Source organism: Coregonus lavaretus, assembly GCF_964263955.1.
Source record: "Coregonus lavaretus genome assembly, chromosome: 13".
In the NCBI taxonomy this organism is placed as follows: Eukaryota; Metazoa; Chordata; class Actinopteri; order Salmoniformes; family Salmonidae; genus Coregonus; species Coregonus lavaretus.
In genome coordinates, this window is record NC_140000.1 from 25,039,956 (window position 1) to 25,062,912 (window position 22,957).

Below are 22,957 nucleotides of genomic sequence, written 5' to 3' on the forward strand. Positions count from 1 at the left end.
GCCAATGGTGACTTTAAACCAGTTACAGAGTTTAATGGCTGTGATAGGAGAAAACTGAGGATGGATCATCAATGTTATTACTCCACAATACTAACCTAATTGACAGAGTGAAAAGAAGGAAGCCTGTACAGAATATAAAATATTCCAAAACATGCATCCTGTTGGTAACAAGGCACTAAAGTAATACTGAAAAAAATGTGTCAAAGCAATTAAACTTTTGTCCTGAATACATTTACGTCATTTAGCAGACACTCTTATCCAGAGCGACTTACAGTTAGTGAATACATTTTTTTTTTTATACTGGCCCCCCGTGGGAATCGAACCCACAACCCTGGTGTTGCAAACGCCATGCTCTATCAACTGAGCTACATCCCTGCCGGCCATTCCCTCCCCTACCCTGGGCCAATTGTGCGCCGCCCATGAGACTCCCGGTCGCGGCCGGTTAAGACAGAGCCTGGATTCGAACCAGGATCTCTAGTGGCACAGTTAGCACTGCGATGCAGTGCCTTAGACCACTGCGCCACTCAGGAATACAAAGTGTTATGTTTGGGGCAAATCCAATACAACACATTACTGAGTACCACTCTCCATATTTTCAAGCATAGTGGTGGCTGCATCATGTTATGTGTATGCTTCTAATCATTAAGGACTGGGGAGTTTTTCAGGATAAAAAAGAAATGGAAGCTAAGCACAGGCAAAATCCTAGAGGAAACCATGGTTCAATATTTTTTCCACCAGACACTGAGAGATGAATTCACTTTTCAACAGGACAATAACCTAAAACACAAGGCCAACTCTACACTGGAATTGCTTTCCAAGAAGACAGTGAATGTTTCTGAATGGCCGAGTTAAATCTGCTTGAAAATCTATGGCTAGACCTGAAAATGGATGTCTAGCAATAATAAACAACCAATTTGACAAAGCTTGAAGAATTTTGAAAAGAATCATGGGCAAATGTTGCACAATCCAGGTGTGGAAAGCTCTTAGAGACGTACCCAGAAAGACTCACAGCTGTAATCGCTGCCAAAGGTGCTTCTACAAAGTATTGACTCAGGGGTGTGAATACTTATGTAAATGAGATGTTTCTGTATTTCATTTTCAATAAATTTGCTAAACATTCTAAAAACATGTTTTCACTTTGTCATTATGGTGTATTGTGGCACTGTATAGGACTGATATGACAGTGTCACTGTACCTCCACTGTGATGTGTAAAGGATCCACAATCTGCCAAATCATGAGTGACAGGACGTCTATGGCTAGTAACACTCCAACTGTTGCATAGAGTTTCCATGGCTCCAGGTGCTGCAGGGATACAGGAGAACCAATTACAATCCAAGGACCAAGGGCAATGCAGTGAGTCCACAAACAAGGATAAATGGGTTCAAGCATACAGTAGATAAACTGCCAACCGAGTACAGTATTGTATATGTGTATCAGCACAGAATACTTAAGTTATCAGAGCTCCCTTTAAAAAGATATTCATATGTCAATGGGCTCCCCTGGTTAAATAAAGCACACATAGATTAATTGGCATTTAGACAATAATGTTATTTGACTAGTTACTAGGCAGTGGATGCTATATGCACAACATGACAGTGTTTTTTGAATGAGTAACATATCAAGAAGAAATGTGGCCCCAAAATAATATGAGCAAAATCAACAACATGCTCCTTCATTTTCCATCACTTCATTCTGGCTTCCTTCTAGCCCTGCAACTGTTCACCCAATAACCAAACCGTATTACATAGCCCTTGTCACCTCTTCTCTCCAAGTGCATGAAATGATTTGACAGCCTTCACTAGTCTTGCCATATTCTGACTTGGAAACTTTTTAAAGTACTTTCACAGCTCTTTGGCAAATTGCCCTTGCATGGCCATTAAAGACAGTTGAAAGTCAATCTGATTCGTCTTGCATTGGCTCAACTAATAAAGCCCCCGAAGGTTGGATTTCTACATAGAACTTTAATACTCATACATATTCATAAATATTCCATAATGGCTTAATCTCTCATTCTTCTGATTAGGTCTTAGAAGAATTCCCACAACACATCGCACACTTGCAGTATCTCCCTAGCTTCAGGACACACTATCTTAGAGAGGACACACGTGCAAGTCGTGCATACGTAATCAAGCTGATAGTATGAGCATCACGGGTATGAGTGTGTGTGTGTCGGTATCGCTCTGTATGAGTGTGTGTGTGTGTGTGTGTGTTTGTGTGTGTGTGTGTGTGTGCGCGTGCGCATGCATTTGTGTGCGCGTACGTGTGTCTGTGTGACTCCCGTCTCTGTTTCAAGCCTGTCGTACGCTACTCTACTCTACTGTACTGTACTGTACTCTATTCTACTCTGCTCTAATCTACTCTACTCTACTGTACTCTATTCTCCTCTACTGTACTGTACTGTACTCTACTGTACTGTACTGTACTGTACTGTACTGTACTCTACTCTACTCTACTCTACTCTACTCTACTGCAGTATATCCCACAGTAGAGGATATACCGAGATACTTTAACATGCAGAGCAAAGCACATCTCCCAGCGGCTTATGTAACCTTACTGTAAAGTTTAGGGGGATTTTTTTATCTGCCAGCACCACACATTCAGTAATGTAGACTCTGGAGCTTCCCCGTTCCATCCTCCGGCCCTCCTCAAAGGCTTACCTTCCTCTTCTCCTTCTTCTCCTCCTTCTTTGTGAAGAGATTGTGTACCCACCAAATCTTGGTGAACATGCTGCCATAGGCCAGACTGAAGCCCAGGCCGAGCAGCCACAGACGGAACTAGACAGAGAGGGAGAGAGGGAGATTTTGTTGATTAAATATTGTACTTTTTTGATGCTTTGGCAATACAAATGCAATTTTTGTTATGGCAATAAAGCAACAATTGAATTGATAATGAGAGACAAGAGAGAGAGAGCGAGAGAGAGAGAGAGAGAGAGAGAGAGAGGGAGAGAGAGAGAGAGAGAGAGAGAGAGAGAGAGAGAGAGAGAGAGAGAGAGAGAGAGAGAGAGAGAAAGAAAAATAAGGAGAGAGATAAGGAATACGAGAAATAGAGAGAGGCAGAGTGACAAAGAATTTCTCCTGACAAGCCATTACAGAGCACATCCATCTACTCTAGCACTAGAACATGGCGACAACAACCCATCCCCATGGCTTTAGCTGTGTTACCTGACAGACCACAGTGAACTGGGACCTGTGGATGTGGTGTCCGTCGATCCCCAGGGGAAACACAGCAGCCAGGGCCATCATACAGCCCACTGCTGTCATGTTGTTCAGGTAGGGCTGGGAGTTCTGGATGTACCTGGCACAACATACACAAAGAGGGTATGAATAAAGGCCAGAGGATATAGACAAAACCCACAAAGGGACTGTTTCAAATGCACTGTCGGTAACACTTTATTAGAACTATATGTCCTAACAGCATCAAAATAATGTCATAAACATTACATCTTTTGTCACTGAATGCCAAGTGACAAGGCATTTTGCATAGATTGGAGACAGTTATGCCAAGTGTTATGACATATGTCCACATAAACGTGAATATCACTTGCCCACAGTACAAGCAGGACCCACCAGGAGGACAATCATACTCGACCCAGCGTGATTGCCAATGATGATGAGTATTGATGATGAATTGTTGATGATGAATTGTTGATGATGAATTGCTAGCTCTAGCCAAAGTGTTGCTTAAATGTGCAAGATAAATTCCCTCTGGAGGAGAAATAAAGTTATAATCTTACCGGACGTTGCTGTTGTAGATGTTGAAGGTCAGACAGACGATGCCCAGCAGGATGCCCAGACCAGCGAAGACAGACACAGCAGCAAACAGCTTCTGAGAGAGGTACCTAAACTCCTCAATGACTATTGTCGAGTCAGCCGGAGGCCCGGCGCCTGAACAGAGAGAGAGAGAGAGAGAGAGAGAGAGAGAGAGAGAGAGGCAGGACAGAGGTTAGTCCATCCATGCCTTAAAGGGCAGATTAGGCCTGTCTACTGTACTGTACTTGATGTCACTCAGAAAAGGACAGTCTATGTTTTGAATTAAGATCAAAATCAGAATTTGAAAATCAGGGAGGGCACTATGCTCAGTAACCTCTACAGATATTAACCTAAAGGATCAAATGAAATTGGCACAATCAATTTGCACAGTAACCGGTATACAACATTGTGTTGCTCTCACTGATTTAATTCAATGACCAACCAGGTACAGAAGTTGAGAGTGTTCACCCTAATTATCTGAAAACATGTGCATAACTAAAAAGTAACCAAAAAAGAGGCATTGGTTCATTCAAGGTTGGGGATGGTTGAAAGTGCAGCGACTGACTTTATCTGTCTCTCTGTTTTCCCTGTGTTTCCTCTTGTCTGTCTAAATCCAGCCCTGCCTGCAGATCCTGACAGCTGCTCAGAGTGTGGGTGTCACTGTGTCCTTAAGTAGTGGCGGTGACAGTGACAGGGGACTTGTGTCAGTGTGTGGTGACGTGTCCATGTCAGGAAGAGGGTGACACAGTGTCGAGCCCCAGGGGTGTCACAATACCAGGGCGCCCACATTTGCATTGACGGTTTCAGCGATATCACACCACCGAAGTGACATCTGAGACATCCTGTCTGCGAACAGAGTGACGGCTGTTTGAAGATGTGTGTGTGTTTTTGTGTGCATTGAAGAGAGAGAAAGCACTGCCCTGTCAGCTGGTGTGTTTGCACTGTTTAAACCTTCCTCCGTCCTTGATCAAGGAATCAGGACAGGGTGTTGCCATGGAGACCGAGCTCTGTAACAGTTGCCACGGCGATTAGGAAGAAAGCTGAGCTGACGTGGTTGTTAGGGGCGAACGTGAAGAGAGCGAGAAAGTGAGGGAGGAAGACGACAAGGGGTAAACAGAATGGAGAACAGGAGAGTTAAGTTAAGAGACTGACAACAATCACCTCTACAGCAGACCCAATTCACCTCTGCCACTCTACAGCAAACTAAACTCACCTCTGTTACCTGTAGAACAAACTAAACGTACCTCTGTTACCTCAAGAACAAACTAAACTCACCTCCGTTACCTGTAGAACAAACTAAACTCACCTCTGTCACTCTACAGCAAACTAAACTCACCTCCGTCACCTCAAGAACAAACTAAACGTACCTCTGTTACATCAAGAACAAACTAAACTCACCTCTGTCACTCTACAGCAAACTAAACTCACCTCCGTCACCTCAAGAACAAATTAAACGTACCTCCGTCACCTCAAGAACAAACTAAACTCACCTCCGTTACCTCAAGAACAAACTAAACTCACCTCTGTTACCTGTAGAACAAACTAAACTCACCTCTGTTACCTCAAGAACAAACTAAACTCACCTCTGTTACCTGTAGAACAAACTAAACTCACCTCTGTTACCTCAAGAACAAACTAAACTCACCTCCGTTACCTCAAGAACAAACTAAACTCACCTCCATTACCTCAAGAACAAACTAAACTCACCTCTGTTACCTGTAGAACAAACTAAACTCACCTCCGTCACCTCAAGAACAAACTAAACGTACCTCTGTTACCTCAAGAACAAACTAAACTCACCTCCGTTACCTGTAGAACAAACTAAACTCACCTCTGTCACTCTACAGCAAACTAAACTCACCTCCGTCACCTCAAGAACAAACTAAACGTACCTCTGTTACATCAAGAACAAACTAAACTCACCTCTGTCACTCTACAGCAAACTAAACTCACCTCTGTCACCTCAAGAACAAATTAAACGTACCTCCGTCACCTCAAGAACAAACTAAACTCACCTCCGTTACCTGTAGAACAACCTAAACTCACCTCTGTTACCTCAAGAACAACGTCATGTTTGTTGATGTTGTTGAAATGATGTGGAAACAACGTTAATTAAATCAGTTTTTGCACATTGGGCTGTAACTCTCCAGTAAACTAGACTCACCTCTGTTACTATACACTCTTAGAAAAAAAGGTGCTATCTAGAATCTAAAAGGGTTCTTCGGCTGTCCACAGAGGGTTCTACATGGAACCCAAAATGTTTGAAACCAAAAAGGGTTTTACATGTAACCAAAAAGGGTTATCCTATGGGGACAGCTGAAAGGAACCCTTTTTTCTAAGACTGTCTAGGTCAACTAAACTCAACTCTGTCACCTCTATAGCAAACTCCAGAAAACTAGACTCCACTCCATCACCTCTGGAACAAACCATCCTCACCTCCCTAAACCTACACCACACCAAGCTCACTTGTCACACTACAGAACAGTAAGAACACCAAACTCAGCTCTACAGTAAGTCAGCCTTGTGAAGGACAGAGATAGATACAGGTCACCATGCAGTCTTCTCTGATTGGGCCCATTGGCCCCGCTCCCCTTGGAGGCTAAGCTAAGCCTTGGCAACAAATCATTTCCTTAAAAGTCTACAACGGTGCCCTCTCTCTGGGCTCCCAGCATGCAGGATTGATTAGCAGTGCAGAAAGTCTGAGCCCAGGCACAAGTGTGTCACCTCTCAAGGGAGGGCTGGACCAGTAAACAACTGAACTACAACATTTGTCTTGGTGGCTGAAGCAAATCAACAGTAATAGCATTTCTGTGTCAAGCTCTGTGGCTGTGTTAGATGTTGAACTTCCCCCAAAGTGAAAAAGTGTGGGTGGGTTCAGGCTTTCCTGACTGCCATGGTCTGGTCACTGGGCTGCGGGTGTAAACTAATTCTGGGTGAAGGAGGATCAGGGTCCAAATGATTGCTTTTAAAGCCAGAAGTGGTGATTCGTCTGACATAGAAATTATGGATGGAGGCAGCTCAGGCTTCGAGAAAGAGAAGGCGTAACAGTCGCTCTAATGTGAGGGGAAAGAGATAGATAGTTACATAGATGACTCACAGTGAGACAGTCACACACACAGAGAGACATACACAGGAAGCCTGACAAAGACAATGTAATCAACTCCGCCTCACCTATCCACACGTCATTGCCGAACCAGGAGAGATTCTTCTGAGAGCTGTCGTAGTATCCAATCTTCTTATAACTGCCCCCTACACAGCGAGAGGGAGAGAGAGTTTCAATTCACATCTTCTCAAATCATCTTTCTTTCCTGCCTACATAATGTCCTTGGGTTATGATGGGTTCGAACTCCAACAAACAATAGGACACTTTGAAAATGTGATTACATCATTATGAAAAGAAGGCTATCGAAGTGCATTGCAGAGAATTTCAAATCCACAAATAGACAGAAAAAGGAAAGAGGAGAAGGTGGAACAAAGAGAAAGACTATACAGAGAGAAGGACCAATCTAGAGCTACCAAAGGAAAAGAAAGACAGTGTGAGAGAAACAGTATGTGGCATCCTTAACCATGAATACTGAATAGAACAGAATCATTCACAAATTCAAGTCGGGCTTTCATTGTATAAACCAAATTACCCGACCTCGTCACTAGCACTGTAGCATGCGAAATGCAACCCAGTGCATGCAGGAAGAAAAAGATGATCATCCATTAGGGCTCTGAAAAGTAATAATTTGCCACCTTAGCTTCAATCCTGTTCCAATTAGACTGAAGACTTGACTCCACACGTTTATAAATCAACACATGTTGCATGTGCAATTATAGGACAATGAAACAAACTGCACAGCTTTAGGGAGCTAGCTCCACTAGCTCCACACACTCCACTGGCTTCCAGTTGAAGCTCGCATCTGTTACAAGACCATGGTGCTTGCCTATGGAGCTGTGAGGGGATCGGCACCTCTGTACCTTCAGGCTCTGATCAGTCCCTACACCCAAACGAGGGCATTGCGTTCATCCACCTCTGGCCTGCTGGCTCCCCTTCCTCTGCGGAAGCATAGTTCCCGCTCAGCCCAGTCAAAACTGTTCGCTGCTCTGGCACCCCAATGGTGGAACAAGCTCCCTCACGACGCCAGGACAGCGGAGTCACTCACCACCTTCCGGAGACATTTGAAACCCCACCTCTTTAAGGAATACCTGGGATAGGATAAAGTAATCCTTCTACCACCCCCCCCCCCCCCCCCCCCCTAAAAAAAAAAAACATTTGTAAAGTGGTTATCCCACTGGCTATAGGGTGAATGCACCAATTTGTAAGTCGCTCTGGATAAGAGCGTCTGCTAAATGATGTAAATGTAATGTAAATGTTTCATGTTCCTATAATTGCACATGCAAAAATGCTTTGCTCTCAAATAGACACGAGTGAGAATGGATGGAAAGGAAGTTAAGTGTCAACAGACGGCCATGATCCTGACCAATGACTGGACTGACTGACATTCAGTCGCACCGCAATAGAATGTCAATGAAAAACTACTGTAGGATGTCCAGAACAAGGAAAGGCTGAAATATGGTTGAAATGGTGATAGATGATTTTACCTTGCAGTTGCTCAATAAGGGTCATAGCCATCCTGGAACCCTGGGCATCAAACACCACATGACCCTGAAGGAGAAAAAGAAGTGCTACATCAAGTCAGAAATCTACTGTCATCCATTTAGCCTTATTAAATGAGCCAATAAATAGATTACATATGTACGATTTATTGTGCAGTGTTCTTCAATCCGGTCCTGGGATAAATAGGGTATGCAGGCTTTTGTTCCAACCCATTGCTAAAACACCATATTCAACTAACCAAGGGCTTGATGATAAGTTTAGTAGTTGAATCAGAGGTGTGTTAACCCTCCAACCAGGGTTGGACTACCTGGACTTGTATAATAAGAAACACTCATTTACGTTTTACATTGCAAAATGTTTTAGAACATTGTGTGCCCTAATGAACATGCCCCAGGTATATGCTACTGGATGACCCTCCCTCCTGTACTCACAGACACGCCTTCAAATGAGCTGGTGTTGAGGGCGCGGTAGATCTCTGCTGTGATGTCATGGTTGTTGTAGTTGAAGTCTTCCAGCCTGCGGCCTTTGGCCTTCAGAGGGGCCACAGTCTTGTTCAGGGCCAGGGCCAAGGCCCAGACAGCGTCGTAGGCTAGAGGGGCCTCCTGGAAGCCCCCCGTCTCTTCCGGGTTCTTACCCCCCAGCCGGTTCATCAACGCCCCCAGGAACTCCTGAGAGGTCTGATTGGACCAGACATAGGGAAGGGGAGGAGTTGATATATGAGGGTCACCGTTCTTGTGGCTTTCAATCTGAACTATTGTCCATCAAACTCATTAGTATGACATTTCCATAATTAAAATCACTATGTTAGTTGCATCAGGGTCAACTAGATTTAGGCAATACTGGTGCCTCAAGCACTGTGTAATGGTTACGTATTACTAGCCTTTGAACTCAAAAGTTACTGTACTTAGCTCAGGGCTAAGACAGCTTTTACCCCAGCTTTTTGGGGCTAGCCAATCACAGAGTTCCATTGTCACCTAAGTTGAATATTTATTAGGGATAGCCATATAAATGTCTAAATATATGTCTCTGCCCTGGGCTAAGAACATGCAGTGTGGAAAAGCCTAAAGGGCCCCTAGAGTGTACTATTGCAGTAGCACATCAAGCCACTGCTCTGCAGGTAGAAGAATAAGGTATATTAAGCTAATCTACAGCTAAGCTGGCAGCGTGTGAAATTGAAGGGACAACATGACCAGATGGAGAGCAGATGTTGCTCACCAGGTTGGAATGCTGATCATAATCAATAACATTACATTACACGGGGGACCTGTTCCTGGATCAGTGCTAGATCCAGCCCAGATGTTCTCACCAGGTTGGAGGCTCCGCGGACGGTCTCGGGGTTGAGCATGACGATCTCCGTGGTAACATGGCCCTCCACCGCCTCGGTCATATTCTCAATGGTGCAGTTGATGGACGGGTCTTTGATCTTGAACCAGTTATCAGCGTACCAGCCAATCAGAAACCACACATATTTCTTGCCATATAGTTTCTCTTTAAATACCTGGAGGATGGAGGGAGAGAGGGTGAGGGAGAGCGAGAGATAGAGAGAGAGAGAGAGAGAGAGAGAGAGAAAGAGGGAGAGAAGAAGGCAGAGAGAGAAACATTTGGACTACAGAGAGTAAAGAAGAAGATGACACACTTAATAGTCTTTTAAATAAAACTTAATTACGTATACATTTTATTTGCTTCTCAAGGCTACATCATCACCACAGTATAAATAAGAATGAATTCAGATAGATGTTCAAGATACTATGGAGGTCAATAACTATAAATAGCCCAATGATTTAATGCTTAACAAAACTTGAGGTCAAACAAGGAAAAACACTCACCTCACAAAACACTTTCCTGGCTTCCGTCTCATAGAAGAGCCCCACAATTATTCTGGCATCCTGACGCTATTCAATGACAGCAAGCGTAATGATTTAAGCCATCATAATGAAAATACATTCACATAGTTCAATAATAATGATACTAGCCTTTACACTTTGACTATTCCAATTCTATGGTACAACTCTGCTAGCTAGCTAGCTAGCTCGGCACTTCACAGACTGGCTGGTAGTTGTCTGTGCTAATTAGCCTCCTGCATTCATTTCCTGTATTAAGTCACCTCACTTCGCTAACAGGCGCAGCTGTGAACAGGGGAGAGCAACAGCAGCCCCCCATTGAATATTTCATCAAAGCACCTTGAGGTTCTTGACAGCGACAGCCGGGTCGGTGAGGAAGCTCTGTCTCACACTGATCTCAATCCCAGCCTCCTTCACCCTCTGCTCCAGATCATCCAGAGTCTATATGAGAGAAGAAGAGAAGAGGAGAAGGGGTAGATAGAAAGAGAGACGGAAGAGAGAACAGAGAAGGAAAGACGAAAGAGAGAAGAGATGGGGAAGATGGAAAGAGAGAAGGGAGGGGTAGAGATTGAAAGAAAGATGGAAGGGGTGAGAAAAGGAGAGAGGAAAGGCACAAGAAATAGAAAGAGAAAGAGGATGAGAGTAAAAGAGGAAAGAGGAAAACGGATAATAAAGGACAGAGGGAGAGAAAGAGAATGATAATTTGAGAGAGAGAGGTAGAAAAAGAGAGAAAAAAGAGGAAGCAAGAAGGGGAGAAGATGTAGGGAAAGAGAGAGGAAAGAGGAGAGATAGCGAAAGGTAAAGATCAAGGAAGAGGGAGATCATTAACCTCCATTAGAGGAAAGAAACCAAGTGCCACATTATCGACCCGGTCGCTCAGAGAGATGTATTGCCTGATCAATATTTCTCACCACCAATATTCCAACAAATTACTTCAAAAATCCACGATAAATTGTGGGATTGAATACTTAAAAGACTATCATACTGCATATAAGTCACACACACACATTTGCTCATTAAGATGTGGGAGAGTCACTGAAGAAGGGGCTGTGGAAGAAAGAGAGAGAAAGAGAGAAAGAGAGAAAGAGGGAGGGGGGAGACAGACAGAAGGAGAGTGAGAGACAGAGAGAGAGAGAGAGAGAGAGAGAGAGAGAGAGATACAGAGACAGACAGAGAGAGAGAGAGAGAGAGAGAGAGAGAGAGAGATACAGAGAGAGATACAGAGAGAGATACAGAGAGAGATACAGAGAGAGATACAGAGAGAGAGAAAGAGAGAGAGATAGAAAGAGAGAGAGAGAGAGAGAGAGAGAGATACAGAGACAGAGAGAGAGAGAGAGAGAGAGAGAGAGAGAGAGAGAGAGAGAGATACAGAGAGAGATATAGAGAGAGAAATACAGAGAGAGATAGAGAGAGAGATACAGAGAGAGATACAGAGAGAGATACAGAGAGAGAGAAAGAGAGAGAGATAGAAAGAGAGAGAGAGCGAGAGAGAGAGAGAGAGAGAGAGAGAGAGAGAGAGAGAGAGAGAGAGAGAGAGAGAGAGAGAGAAAAAGAAAGAGAGAGAGCGACATAGAGAGAGAGAGCTAGACAGAGAGAGTGTACTGACCGAAGTGAAGACCTCCGTGGTCTGCTGGATGGTGGCGATCTTAGTCCACTTCCATTTCTGGAAGAGGCGTACCCTGGTGGGGTTGTGGAGGGTGGCCGAGGGGTGGGTGCGGAAGAAGGTGGGGAAACGGTTCCTGTTGGACAAGGCTGGAGAGCTGGAGCCATAGGACAACTGACAAAGAGAGAGGGGGAGATAGGGAGGGAGATAAACATGTATTTCCTTATGTTCTACAACTATCAAAACACTATACACCCAGGCAATATACAGTACTAATGTATTCAATCAATCAATCAATCAATTTTATTTTATATAGCCCTTCTTACATCAGCTAATATCTCGAAGTGCTGTACAGAAACCCAGCCTAAAACCCCAAACAGCTAGTAATGCAGGTGTAGAAGCACGGTGGCTAGGAAAAACTCCCTAGAAAGGCAAAACCTAGGAAGAAACCTAGAGAGGAACCAGGCTATGAGGGGTGGCCAGTCCTCTTCTGGCTGTGCCGGGTGGAGATTATAACAGAACCATGCCAAGATGTTCAAAAATGTTCATAAGTGACAAGCATGGTCAAATAATAATCAGGAATAAATCTCAGTTGGCTTTTCATAGCCGATCATTAAGAGTTGAAAACAGCAGGTCTGGGACAGGTAGGGGTTCCATAACCGCAGGCAGAACAGTTTAAACTGGAATAGCAGCAAGGCCAGGCGGACTGGGGACAGCAAGGAGTCACCACGGCCGGTAGTCCCGACGTATGGTCCTAGGGCTCAGGTCTCTCAGTTGGCTTTTCATAGCCGATCATTAAGAGTTGAAAACAGCAGGTCTGGGACAGGTAGGGGTTTCGTAGCCGCAGGCAGAACAGTTGAAACTGGAATAGCAGCAAGGCCAGGCGGACTGGGGACAGCAAGGTGTCATCATGCCCGGTAGTCCTGACGTATGGTCCTAGGGCTCAGGTTCTCAGAGAGAAAGAGAGAACGAGAGAATTAGAGAGAGCATACTTAAATTCACACAGGACACTGGATAAGACAGGAGAAGTACTCCAGGTATAACCAACTAACCCCAGCCCCCCGACACATAAACTACTGCAGCATAAATACTGGAGGCTGAGACAGGAGCGGTCCGGAGACACTGTGGCCCCATCCGAAGAAACCCCCGGACAGGGCCAAACAGGAAGGATATAACCCCACCCACTCCGCCAAAGCACAGCCCCCGCACCACTAGAGGGATATCCCCAACCACCAACTTACAATCCTGAGACAAGGCCGAGTATAGCCCACAGAGGTCTCCACCACAGCACAAACCAAGGGGGGGGCGCCAACCCAGACAGGAAGATCACGTCAGTAACTCAACCCACTCAAGTGACGCACCCCTCCCAGGGACGGCATGAAAGAGCACCAGCAAGCCAGTGACTCAGCCCCTGCAACAGGGTTAGAGGCAGAGAACCCCAGTGGAGAGGGGAACCGGCCTGGCAGAGACAGCAAGGGCTGTTCGTTGCTCCAGCCTTTCCGTTCACCTTCACACTCCTGGGCCAGACTACACTCAATCATATGACCTACTGAAGAGATAAGTCTTCAGTAAAGACTTAAAGGTTGAGACCGAGTCTGCGTCTCTCACATGGGTAGGCAGACTGTTCCATAAAAATGGAGATCTATAGGAGAAAGCCCTGCCTCCCGCTGTTTGCTTAGAAATTCTAGGGACAATTAGGAGGCCTGCGTCTTGTGACCGTAGCGTACGTATTGGTATGTACGGCAGGACCAACTCGGAAAGATAGGTAGGAGCAAGCCCATGTAACGCTTTATAGGTTAACAGTAAAACCTTGAAATCAGCCCTTGCCTTAACAGGAAGCCAGTGTAGGGAAGCTAGCACTGGAGTAATATGATCAAATTTCTTGGTTCTAGTCAGGATTCTAGCAGCCGTATTTAGCACTAACTGAAGTTTATTTAGTGCTTTATCCGGGTAGCCGGAAAATAGAGCATTGCAGTAGTCTAACCTAGAAGTAACAAATGCATGGATTAATTTTTCTGCATCATTTTTGGACAGAAAATTTCTGATTTTTGCAATGTTACGTAGATGGAAAAAAGCTGTCCTTGAAACAGTCTTGATATGTTCGTCAAAAGAGAGATCAGGGTCAAGAGTAACGCCTAGGTCCTTCACAGTTTTATTTGAGACGACTTTACAACCATCAAGATGAATTGTCAGATTTAACAGAAGATCTCTTTGTTTCTTGGGACCTAGAACAAGCATCTCTGTTTTGTCCGAGTTTAAAAGTAAAAAGTTTTCAGCCATCCACTTCCTTATGTCTGAAACACAGGCTTCTAGCGAGGGCAATTTTGGGGCTTCACCATGCTTCATTGAAATGTACAGCTGTGTGTCATCCGCATAGCAGTGAAAGTTAACATTATGTTTTCGAATAACATCCCCAAGAGGTAAAATATATAGTGAAAACAATAGTGGTCCTAAAACGGAACCTTGAGGAACACCGAAATGTACAGTTGATTTGTCGGAGGACAGACCATTCACAGAGACAAACTGATATCTTTCCGACAGGTAGGATCTAAACCAGGCCAGAACTTGTCCGTGTAGACCAATTTGGGTTTCCAGTCTCTCCAAAAGAATGTGGTGATCGATGGTGTCAAAGGCAGCACTAAGGTCTAGTAGCACGAGGACAGATGCAGAGCCTCGGTCTGACGCCATTAAAAGGTCATTTACCACCTTCACAAGTGCAGTCTCAGTGCTATGATGGGGTCTAAAACCAGACTGAAGCATTTCGTATACATTGTTTGTCTTCAGAAAGGCAGTGAGTTGCTGCGCAACAGCTTTTTCTAACATTTTTGAGAGGAATGGAAGATTCGATATAGGCCGATAGTTTTTTATATTTTCCGGGTCAAGGTTTGGCTTTTTCAAGAGAGGCTTTATCACTGCCACTTTTAGTGAGTTTGGTACACATCCGGTGGATAGAGAGCTGTTTATTATGTTCAACATAGGAGGGCCAAGCACAGGAAGCAGCTCCTTCAGCAGTTTAGTAGGAATAGGATCCAGTATGCAGCTTGAAGGTTTAGAGGCCATGATTATTTTCATCATTGTGTCAAGAGATATAGTACTAAAACACTTAAGTGTCTCTCCCGATCCCAGGCCCTCGCAGAGCTGTGCAGATCCAGGACAGCTAAGCCCTGGAGGAATACGCAGATTCAAAGAGGAGTCCGTAATTTGCTTTCTAATGGTCATGATATTTTCCTCAAAGAAGTTCATGAATTTATCACTGCTGAAGTGAAAGCCATCCTCTCTTGGGGAATGCTGCTTTTTAGTTAGCTTTGCAACAGTATCAAAAAGACATTTTGGATTGTTCTTATTTTCCTCGATTAAGTTGGAAAAGTAGGATGATCGAGCAGCAGTGAGGGCTCTTCGGTACTGCACGGTACTGTCTTTCCAAGCTAGTCGGAAGACTTCCAGTTTGGTGTGGCGCCATTTCCGTTCCAATTTCCTGGAAGCTTGCTTCAAAGCTCGGGTATTTTCTGTATACCAGGGAGCTAGTTTCTTATGACAAATGTTTTTCGTTTTTAGGGGTGCAACTGCATCTAGGGTATTGCGCAAGGTTAAATTGAGTTCCTCAGTTAAGTGGTTAACTGATTTTTGTCCTCTGACGTCCTTGGGTAGGCAGAAGGAGTCTGGAAGGGCATCAATGAATTTTTGTGTTGTCTGAGAATTTATAGCACGACTTTTGATGCTCCTTGGTTGGGGTCTGAGCAGATTATTTGTTGCGATTGCAAACGTAATAAAATGGTGGTCCGATAGTCCAGGATTTTGTGGAAAAACATTAAGATCTACAACATTTATTCCATGGGACAAAACTAGGTCCAGAGTATGACTGTGGCAGTGAGTAGGTCCAGAGACATGTTGGACAAAACCCACTGAGTCGATAATGGCTCCGAAAGACTTTTGGAGTGGGTCTGTGGACTTCTCCATGTGAATATTAAAATCACCAAAAATTAGAATATGATCTGCTATGACTACAAGGTCTGATAGGAATTCAGGAAACTCAGAGAGGAACGCTGTATATGGCCCAGGAGGCCTGTAAACAGTAGCTATAAAAAGTGATTGAGTAGGCTGCATAGATTTCATGACTAGAAGCTCAAAAGATGAAAACGCCATTTTTTTTTTTGTAAATTGAAATTTGCTATCGTAAATGTTAGCAACACCTCCGCCTTTGCGGGATGCACGGGGAATATGGTCACTAGTGTAACCAGGAGGTGAGGCCTCATTTAACACAGCAAATTCATCAGGCTTAAGCCATGTTTCAGTCAGGCCAATCACATCAAGATTATGATCAGTGATTAGTTCATTGACTATGACTGCCTTTGAAGTGAGGGATCTAACATTAAGTAACCCTATTTTTATTTTATCTTTCAATAATGGCAGGAATGGAGGAGGTCTTTATCCTAATAAGATTGCTAGGGTGAACACCGCCATGTTTAGTTTTGCCCAACCTAGGTCGAGGCACAGACACAGTCTCAATGGGTATGGCTGAGCTGACTACACTGACTGTGCTATTGGCAGACTCCACTAAGCTGGCAGGTTGGCTAACAGCCTGCTGCCTGGCCTGCACCCTATTTCACTGTGGGGCTAGAGGAGTTAGAGCCCTATCTATGTTGGTAGATAAGAGGAGAGCACCCCTCCAGCTAGGATGGAGTCCGTCACTCCTCAGCAGGTCAGGCTTGGTCCTGTTTGTGGGTGAGTCCCAGAAAGAGGGCCAATTATCCACAAATGTTATATTTTGGGAGGGGCAGAAAACTGTTTTCAACCAGCGATTAAGTGCTGAGACTCTGCTGTAGAGCTCGTCACTTCCCCTAACTGGGAGGGGGCCAGAGACAATTACTCGATGCCGACACATCTTTCTAGCTGATTTACACGCTGAAGCTATGTTGCACTTGGTGACCTCTGACTGTTTCATCCTAACATCGTTGGTGCCGACGTGGATAACAATATCTCTATACTCTCTACACTCGCCAGTTTTAGCTTTAGCCAGCACCATCTTTAGATTAGCCTTAACGTCGGTAGCCCTGCCCCCTAGTAAACAGTGTATGATCGCTGGGTGATTCGTTTTAAGTCTAATACTGCGGGTAATGGAGTCGCCAATGACTAGGGTTTTCAATTTGTCAGAGCTAATGGTGGGAGCCTTCGGAGTCTCAGACCCCGTAACGGGAGGAGTAGAGACTAGAGAAGACTCAGACTCAGACTCCGACTCGCTACATAATGGGGAAAACCGGTTGAAGGTTTCTGTCGGCTGAATGAGCGACACCGGTTGAGCATTCCAACAGTATTTCCCTCCAGAAGCCATGAGAAAGTTGTCCGGCTGCGGGGACTGTGCGGGGGGATTTATACTAACGTTACTGTCTGTACTTACTGGTGGCACAGACGCTGTTTCTTCCTTTCCTACACTGATATTACCCTTGCCTAACGATTGCGTCTGAAGCTGGGCTTGTAGCACAGCTATTCTCGCCGTAAGGCGAGAATTCTCCTGTATATTATGAGTACAGCGACTGCAATTAGAAGACATCATGTTAATGTTACTACTTAGCTTCGGCTGTTGAAGATGTTGATGAACCATGTCCAGATAAAGCGTCCGGAGTGAAAAAGTTGAATAAGGGAAAAAAGTTGCGATGGAAAAAAGGAAAATAACGTAAAGTTGGCAGCTAAAACGCACAGGAAAATGACTCTTCTGTCTCGGGATAAACGTCTGGGGTGAAAAAGTTTAACGAAAAAAGATGAGTGAGGACAAAACTAAAAAGTTGGTAAATTTGTTGAACACAGAGATTGATTAAACGTTTATTAAAAGTAAAACGTGAATAGTTTGGCAGGTAGCCAAGTAGCAACAAACAGCACAGCAGCACGGAGACAATGCGGAAGCGAGACGGAAGTATTCCATGCCATTGCAGCTTATTGCACTGATTTGAATTGAATTGAGAGGTGAGGGGGGTTTAATATTCTATATCTATATCTATCATGCCTATGACTTTAGTGTTCAGAGCATCGGCACCCTGACATCAGGGAATGAGAGAAGAAGAAAGTAGAGACCTGATGATAAATGTCAAATGTCATGAACAATATTGAGTCCCAGGGTTAACAAATCCCTGGGTGTATGTAGAGGTAGTGGAGCTATCAATACATGGACAGCAGACAATACAGCTAGTGACAGTAGAGTAGAATAGAGTTTGCCAGCTCACAGTGGGGTGCAGTCAGGGGGACGATGGTATCAGCCTGTGGAAAATAGCTCCTGCATTAGGGGTGACACACACAGGAGAATGAAATAGCCTCAAAATGAGTGGCTTCAGGGTTGTGTTCATTTTGCACCAAATTGACTAAAACAGGGAGGGATTAACTGGATTAGTCCAATTAGAAAGACACATTTTTGTTTTCCGTTGCTAAATGTTTTTAAACGTTTTACAGGATGTGCCGGTATGAACTTTTTTATTGTATTGGGTCAATGGGATTGCCTTTAAATGTAGACTGAGTTGCTACGCTAGGCTATGGGAGATCCGAATACAGCCTGCCAATTGGAGCACCCAGAAATCCCTTGATTCTGGTCTGTTTGATCCTTGGCTGTTTTCCCTCTCTAATAGGCTTGTTTGACATGCAGAGAGATACTCCTCCTAAGGGCTGAACAGGGACAGAAATAAGTGTGTGGAGATTGGTGGTGGTGTACACTCACTCACTAAAGAGCCTGATCCCTTTATGTGTGTGTGTGTGTGTGAGTGAGAGAGAGAGAGAGAGAGAGAGAGAGAGAGAGAGAGAGAGAGAGAGAGAGAGAGAGAGAGAGAGAGAGAGAGAGAGAGAGAGAGAGAGAGAGAGAGAGAGGGAGAGAAGAAGGCAGAGAGAGAGAGAGAAAGACAGACAGACAGGGAGAGAGTGAGAGAGAGACAGGGAGAGAGAGAGAGAGAGAGAGGGGGGGGGGGGGGGGTCGACAGTTAGAGTGGGAACAAGGAGGCTGAGAGGAAGAGAAAGGAGGAAATCGAGCAGACAGGCCCAAGGCACTAGTTGCTGACAAGTGGAGGGAGTAAAGAGGAGATTGGAAAAACAAAAAGAGATAGGGTTTTTCATGAAGGAGAGAAATGGATAGATAGGGAGATTTAATTTGTTCTCAATTAATTACTGGGCTAAAAAGGTTGGCTAAAGTTTAAGGTTAAATTAAGAGCGAAATGAGATTACGAGAGAGAGAGAGAGAGAGAGAGAGAGAGAGAGAGAGAGAAAGAGAGAGAGAGAGAGAGAGAGAGAGAGAGAGAGAGAGAGAGAGAGAGAGAGAGAGAGAGAGAGAGAGAGAGAGAGAGAGAGAGAGAGAGAGAGAGAGAGAGAGAGAGAGAGATAGATAGATAGATAGATAGATAGATAGATAGATAGATAGATATAGAGAAAGAGAAAGAGAGAATGGGACACACGCACACACACAGTAGCTACCCACCACTATGAGGTTCCACATGCGAGCAGCCTCTGCTACCAGTGTGGATACGGAGCTGCAGCCGGGCATCAGGACTGTCTTGATGGGCTCTGTGTAGAGCAGGTCATAGAGCAACTTGGTGGACTCACCCGGGTCACACTAAGAGAGAGAGAAAGAGGAAGAGAGAGGGGGGAAATTGAGGGAGGAGGAGATGGAGGAGATTTGGGGGGAGATAGAGTGAAATAAAAGGGGACATAGATGTGAGGGAGATAGGGGGAGATGAAGGAAGAGAGGGGGAGATGAAGGGAGAGAGGGGGAGATGAAGGGAGAGAGGGGGAGATGAAGGGAGAGAGGGGGAGATGAAGGGAGAGGGGGGAGATGAAGGGAGAGAGGGGGAGATGAAGGGAAAGAGGGGGCGATGAAGGGTGAGAGGGGGAGATGAAGGAAGAGAGGGGGAGATGAAGGGAGAGAAGGGGAGATGAAGGGAGAGGGGGAGATGAAGGGAGAGAGGGGGAGATGAAGGAAGAGAGGGGGAGATGAAGGGAGAGAGGGGGAGATGAAGGGAGAGAGGGGGAGATGAAGGGAGAGAGGGGGTGATGAAGGGAGAGAGGGGGAGATGAAGGGAGAGAGGGGGAGATGAAGAAAGAGAGGGGGAGATGAAGGGAAAGAGGGGGAGATGAAGGAAGAGAGGGGGAGATGAAGGGAGAGAAGGGGAGATGAAGGGAGAGGGGGAGATGAAGGGAGAGAGGGGGAGATGAAGGGAGAGAGGGGGAGATGAAGGAAGAGAGGGGGAGATGAAGGGAAAGAGGGGGCGATGAAGGGTGAGAGGGGGAGATGAAGGAAGAGAGGGGGAGATGAAGGGAGAGAAGGGGAGATGAAGGGAGAGAGGGGGAGATGAAGGGAGAGAGGGGGAGATGAAGGAAGAGGGGGGGAAAGAGGAGGAAGATTAGGAGAGAAATAGAGGGGGGAAAGGAGAGGAAGAGAGGAGAGGTGAGAGATGTGGGAGAGAAAGTGAGGGGGTGGGTAGAGAACAGGGGTAGAGAGAGAGGGAGAGAGAGAGAAGGGAGGAAGAAAGAAGAATATCAGAAACAGAAAGACGAACAGAACAGTGATCCATATTCAGCCTTATTGAGCTTCAGTATAAAAATGAGGAAAGATGGCCACAGAGAGAGTTAAAATTTACCACACTGTCCAAAAAGCGATAGGAAGAAAATATGAATGCACAAAGAGGGAGGGAGATATCACAAACAGAACACATTCAAAGCCTCAAATGAATGTAAAATAAGCTTGAGGTGTTCCAATCATGAACAAATTATCCATCACAGGCCTGTCACCAAGGTTTCCAATAAGCCATCCCTATTCCAGTCCTCAGTGAGGCCACATCTAAATAAGCCTGACAAGTTTAATGATGATTTACTGTGGAGGGGGAGAGAGAGGAGACAGAACTCCCATGCATTGCAGTTGAGTGTCACAAGCAATCCGGTTGTGGAAAACTGTGATTTAACAATGGACATTATGGGCCCTAATTTGGGTGTTGGTTTGTCTCTGTTCATTTTCCGAGATGGAAATAGCACACTCAAGATGCAAATGTGTTGGATGCAAAAATTGCCTGTTAATTTCAATGGTGTTAAAACGTTGTCGTCTATTGCTACTGTCTCTTGATTGTATGATATGATCTAGATATCATGATACCACCGAGTCGACTTGATCATAATGGAAGAGAAAGTGACGTTTTGCTATTCTGTCACATCTGATAACATGTCAGGCGGTCATAACCTTTTCTCTGCCCTGGAGAACTCCTGGGGATGCCTGCCCTTACAAAAAAAAAACAGATGTCAAATTTGCGGTTTCACATGTAAAATAGCCGTTTTCACATGTTGAGCTTAAATTTCACGTGAAACCATATTTTCACATGTATTAAATGTAGAGTTCACATGTTAACGCCACCTTTTCACATGTGAGGAGAATAACGTTTTCACTTCACATGTAAACCGCAGAATTTCACGTCAAACTACAATTTACATGTGAGGTGAAAACGTTATTCTCCTCACATTTGAAAAGGTGGCGTTAACATGTGAACTCTACATTTAATACATGTGAAAATATGGTTTCATGTTAAATTTAAGCTCAACATGTGAAAACGGCTATTTTACATGTGAAACCGCAAATTTGACAAACTTTCACATGTAAGAATCGTATATGCCGTTTGACACATGAAAAACAGCACTATGTGAAAATCACATTTGCTGTTTCACATGTAAGACAACCACGTGAAAATCTCACTTTCACATGATTGTTTTTCACATATGAACTTGCAATTCCACATGTGAAAATGAGAATTTCTTTCACATATGAAACTGCATATCTTTTATTTATTTTTTACATGTGATAGTTTTTCACTTGCAATTCCACATCTAAAGGGACAATCTAATTTGCAGTTTCACATGCAAGAAAACTCCACATTTACTCCAATGTTTGTAAACAAAGTAAATGTAAACAAACACTGTATAGCCTAGAAACATAGTTAAAACTATAATTTTGATATAATGGATGACCAGTACTTGCATCCATAGCGTAGTCTATGGATATAAGAGTGGTTGCATTTCTCCAGCTCCATCCTTCAGCTTTTTACCGAAACTGTGGCAGGGAGAACACTTTGTTAATATTTGAATTAAGGATTGTCACTTTAAACACTTTTAATAGAGTAACAGCGTTGCTATATGGTGCAATCCTCTAGTGAGCGAGCTACTTTTGTGCCATTAATATCAAACAAAACTTCTGAAGTCGAGAACAACATTCTTAGTATTCCAAAACATAAACCCAAAAATGTTGATAGCAAAACATAATATTGCAAGGAAATCATTTTTAAATGTGAGCGCAAATTAATTATAAATTAACGCAAAAAAATGTTTTGCAACATTCATTCCAGCACCATAGCACCCTGCATCCCACTGTTAGTTTCCCTCTAAAGCTAAGCAGGGTCAGTCCTGGATGGGAGACTGGAAGTGGTGAAAAAAAAACTATGAAAAAAAATACACATGGAAAATGTACATGTGAAACTTCACACGTGTCCGAAAACCACTTGAGTCATGGCGTTAAATGTTGCATACGTGTGTGAGATAATGCATGTGTGTGGACACATAAATGATTTTGAGTCCTATCATGTTCCAGCTGCCAATTAACGGGGAAGTGAGAGACTTTTATTTATATTTTTTACCAGGTAAGTTGACTGAGAACACACTCTCATTTACAGAGGGGGGATGAATGAGCCAATTGGAGGCTGGGGTAGATTAGGTGACCATGATGGTACGAGGGCCAGATTGGGAATTTAGCCAGGACACCGGGGTTAATACCCCTACTCTTACGATAAGTGCCAGGGGATCTTTAGTGACCACAGAGAGTCAGGACACCCGTTTAACGTCCCATCCGAAAGACAGCGCCCTACACAGAGAGCACCTCATCACGCCATTTCTCTACCGGTCTCCCTCCATCACAGTTAATAATTGATCAAAGTTATCAGTCTTCGCTTTGATATAACCATGGCAACAGTCTGGAGCGGGTGAGTGGTGTGTCTGTGTATAGATCTCAATGTGCTGTAAATAGTCTAATGTTCTCTCCCTATACCACCACACAAACAAACAAGCAGTGATCTACCCATATAGATAGATAGAGATATGCTGCAATACAAATAAACTGTATAAGTGTTGAAGTTCATCTACACTAAAATCTTCTTAATG

General features: G+C 44.3%; 1 protein-coding gene across 2 annotated transcripts in view; it reads right to left on the reverse strand.

The window, feature by feature from the left end:
• Window positions 1-22,957, reverse strand: part of LOC311140695 (gamma-aminobutyric acid type B receptor subunit 1-like) — a gene marked incomplete at its 3' end in the record, with an annotated part of 41,316 nt that overhangs the window by 5,387 nt on the left and 12,972 nt on the right. For both annotated transcript variants that reach the window (XM_084175878.1, XM_084175879.1), the window contains 12 exons: window positions 19,245-19,379; window positions 11,801-11,971; window positions 10,534-10,635; window positions 10,180-10,245; window positions 9,660-9,851; window positions 8,785-9,030; window positions 8,338-8,401; window positions 6,922-6,999; window positions 3,735-3,885; window positions 3,163-3,295; window positions 2,659-2,775; window positions 1,196-1,303 (listed from right to left, as the gene is read on the reverse strand). In XM_084175878.1, coding sequence (XP_084032004.1) covers window positions 1,196-1,303; window positions 2,659-2,775; window positions 3,163-3,295; window positions 3,735-3,885; window positions 6,922-6,999; window positions 8,338-8,401; window positions 8,785-9,030; window positions 9,660-9,851; window positions 10,180-10,245; window positions 10,534-10,635; window positions 11,801-11,971; window positions 19,245-19,379 — 1,563 coding nt within the window. The remainder of the gene's footprint in view (window positions 1-1,195; window positions 1,304-2,658; window positions 2,776-3,162; window positions 3,296-3,734; window positions 3,886-6,921; window positions 7,000-8,337; window positions 8,402-8,784; window positions 9,031-9,659; window positions 9,852-10,179; window positions 10,246-10,533; window positions 10,636-11,800; window positions 11,972-19,244; window positions 19,380-22,957) is intronic.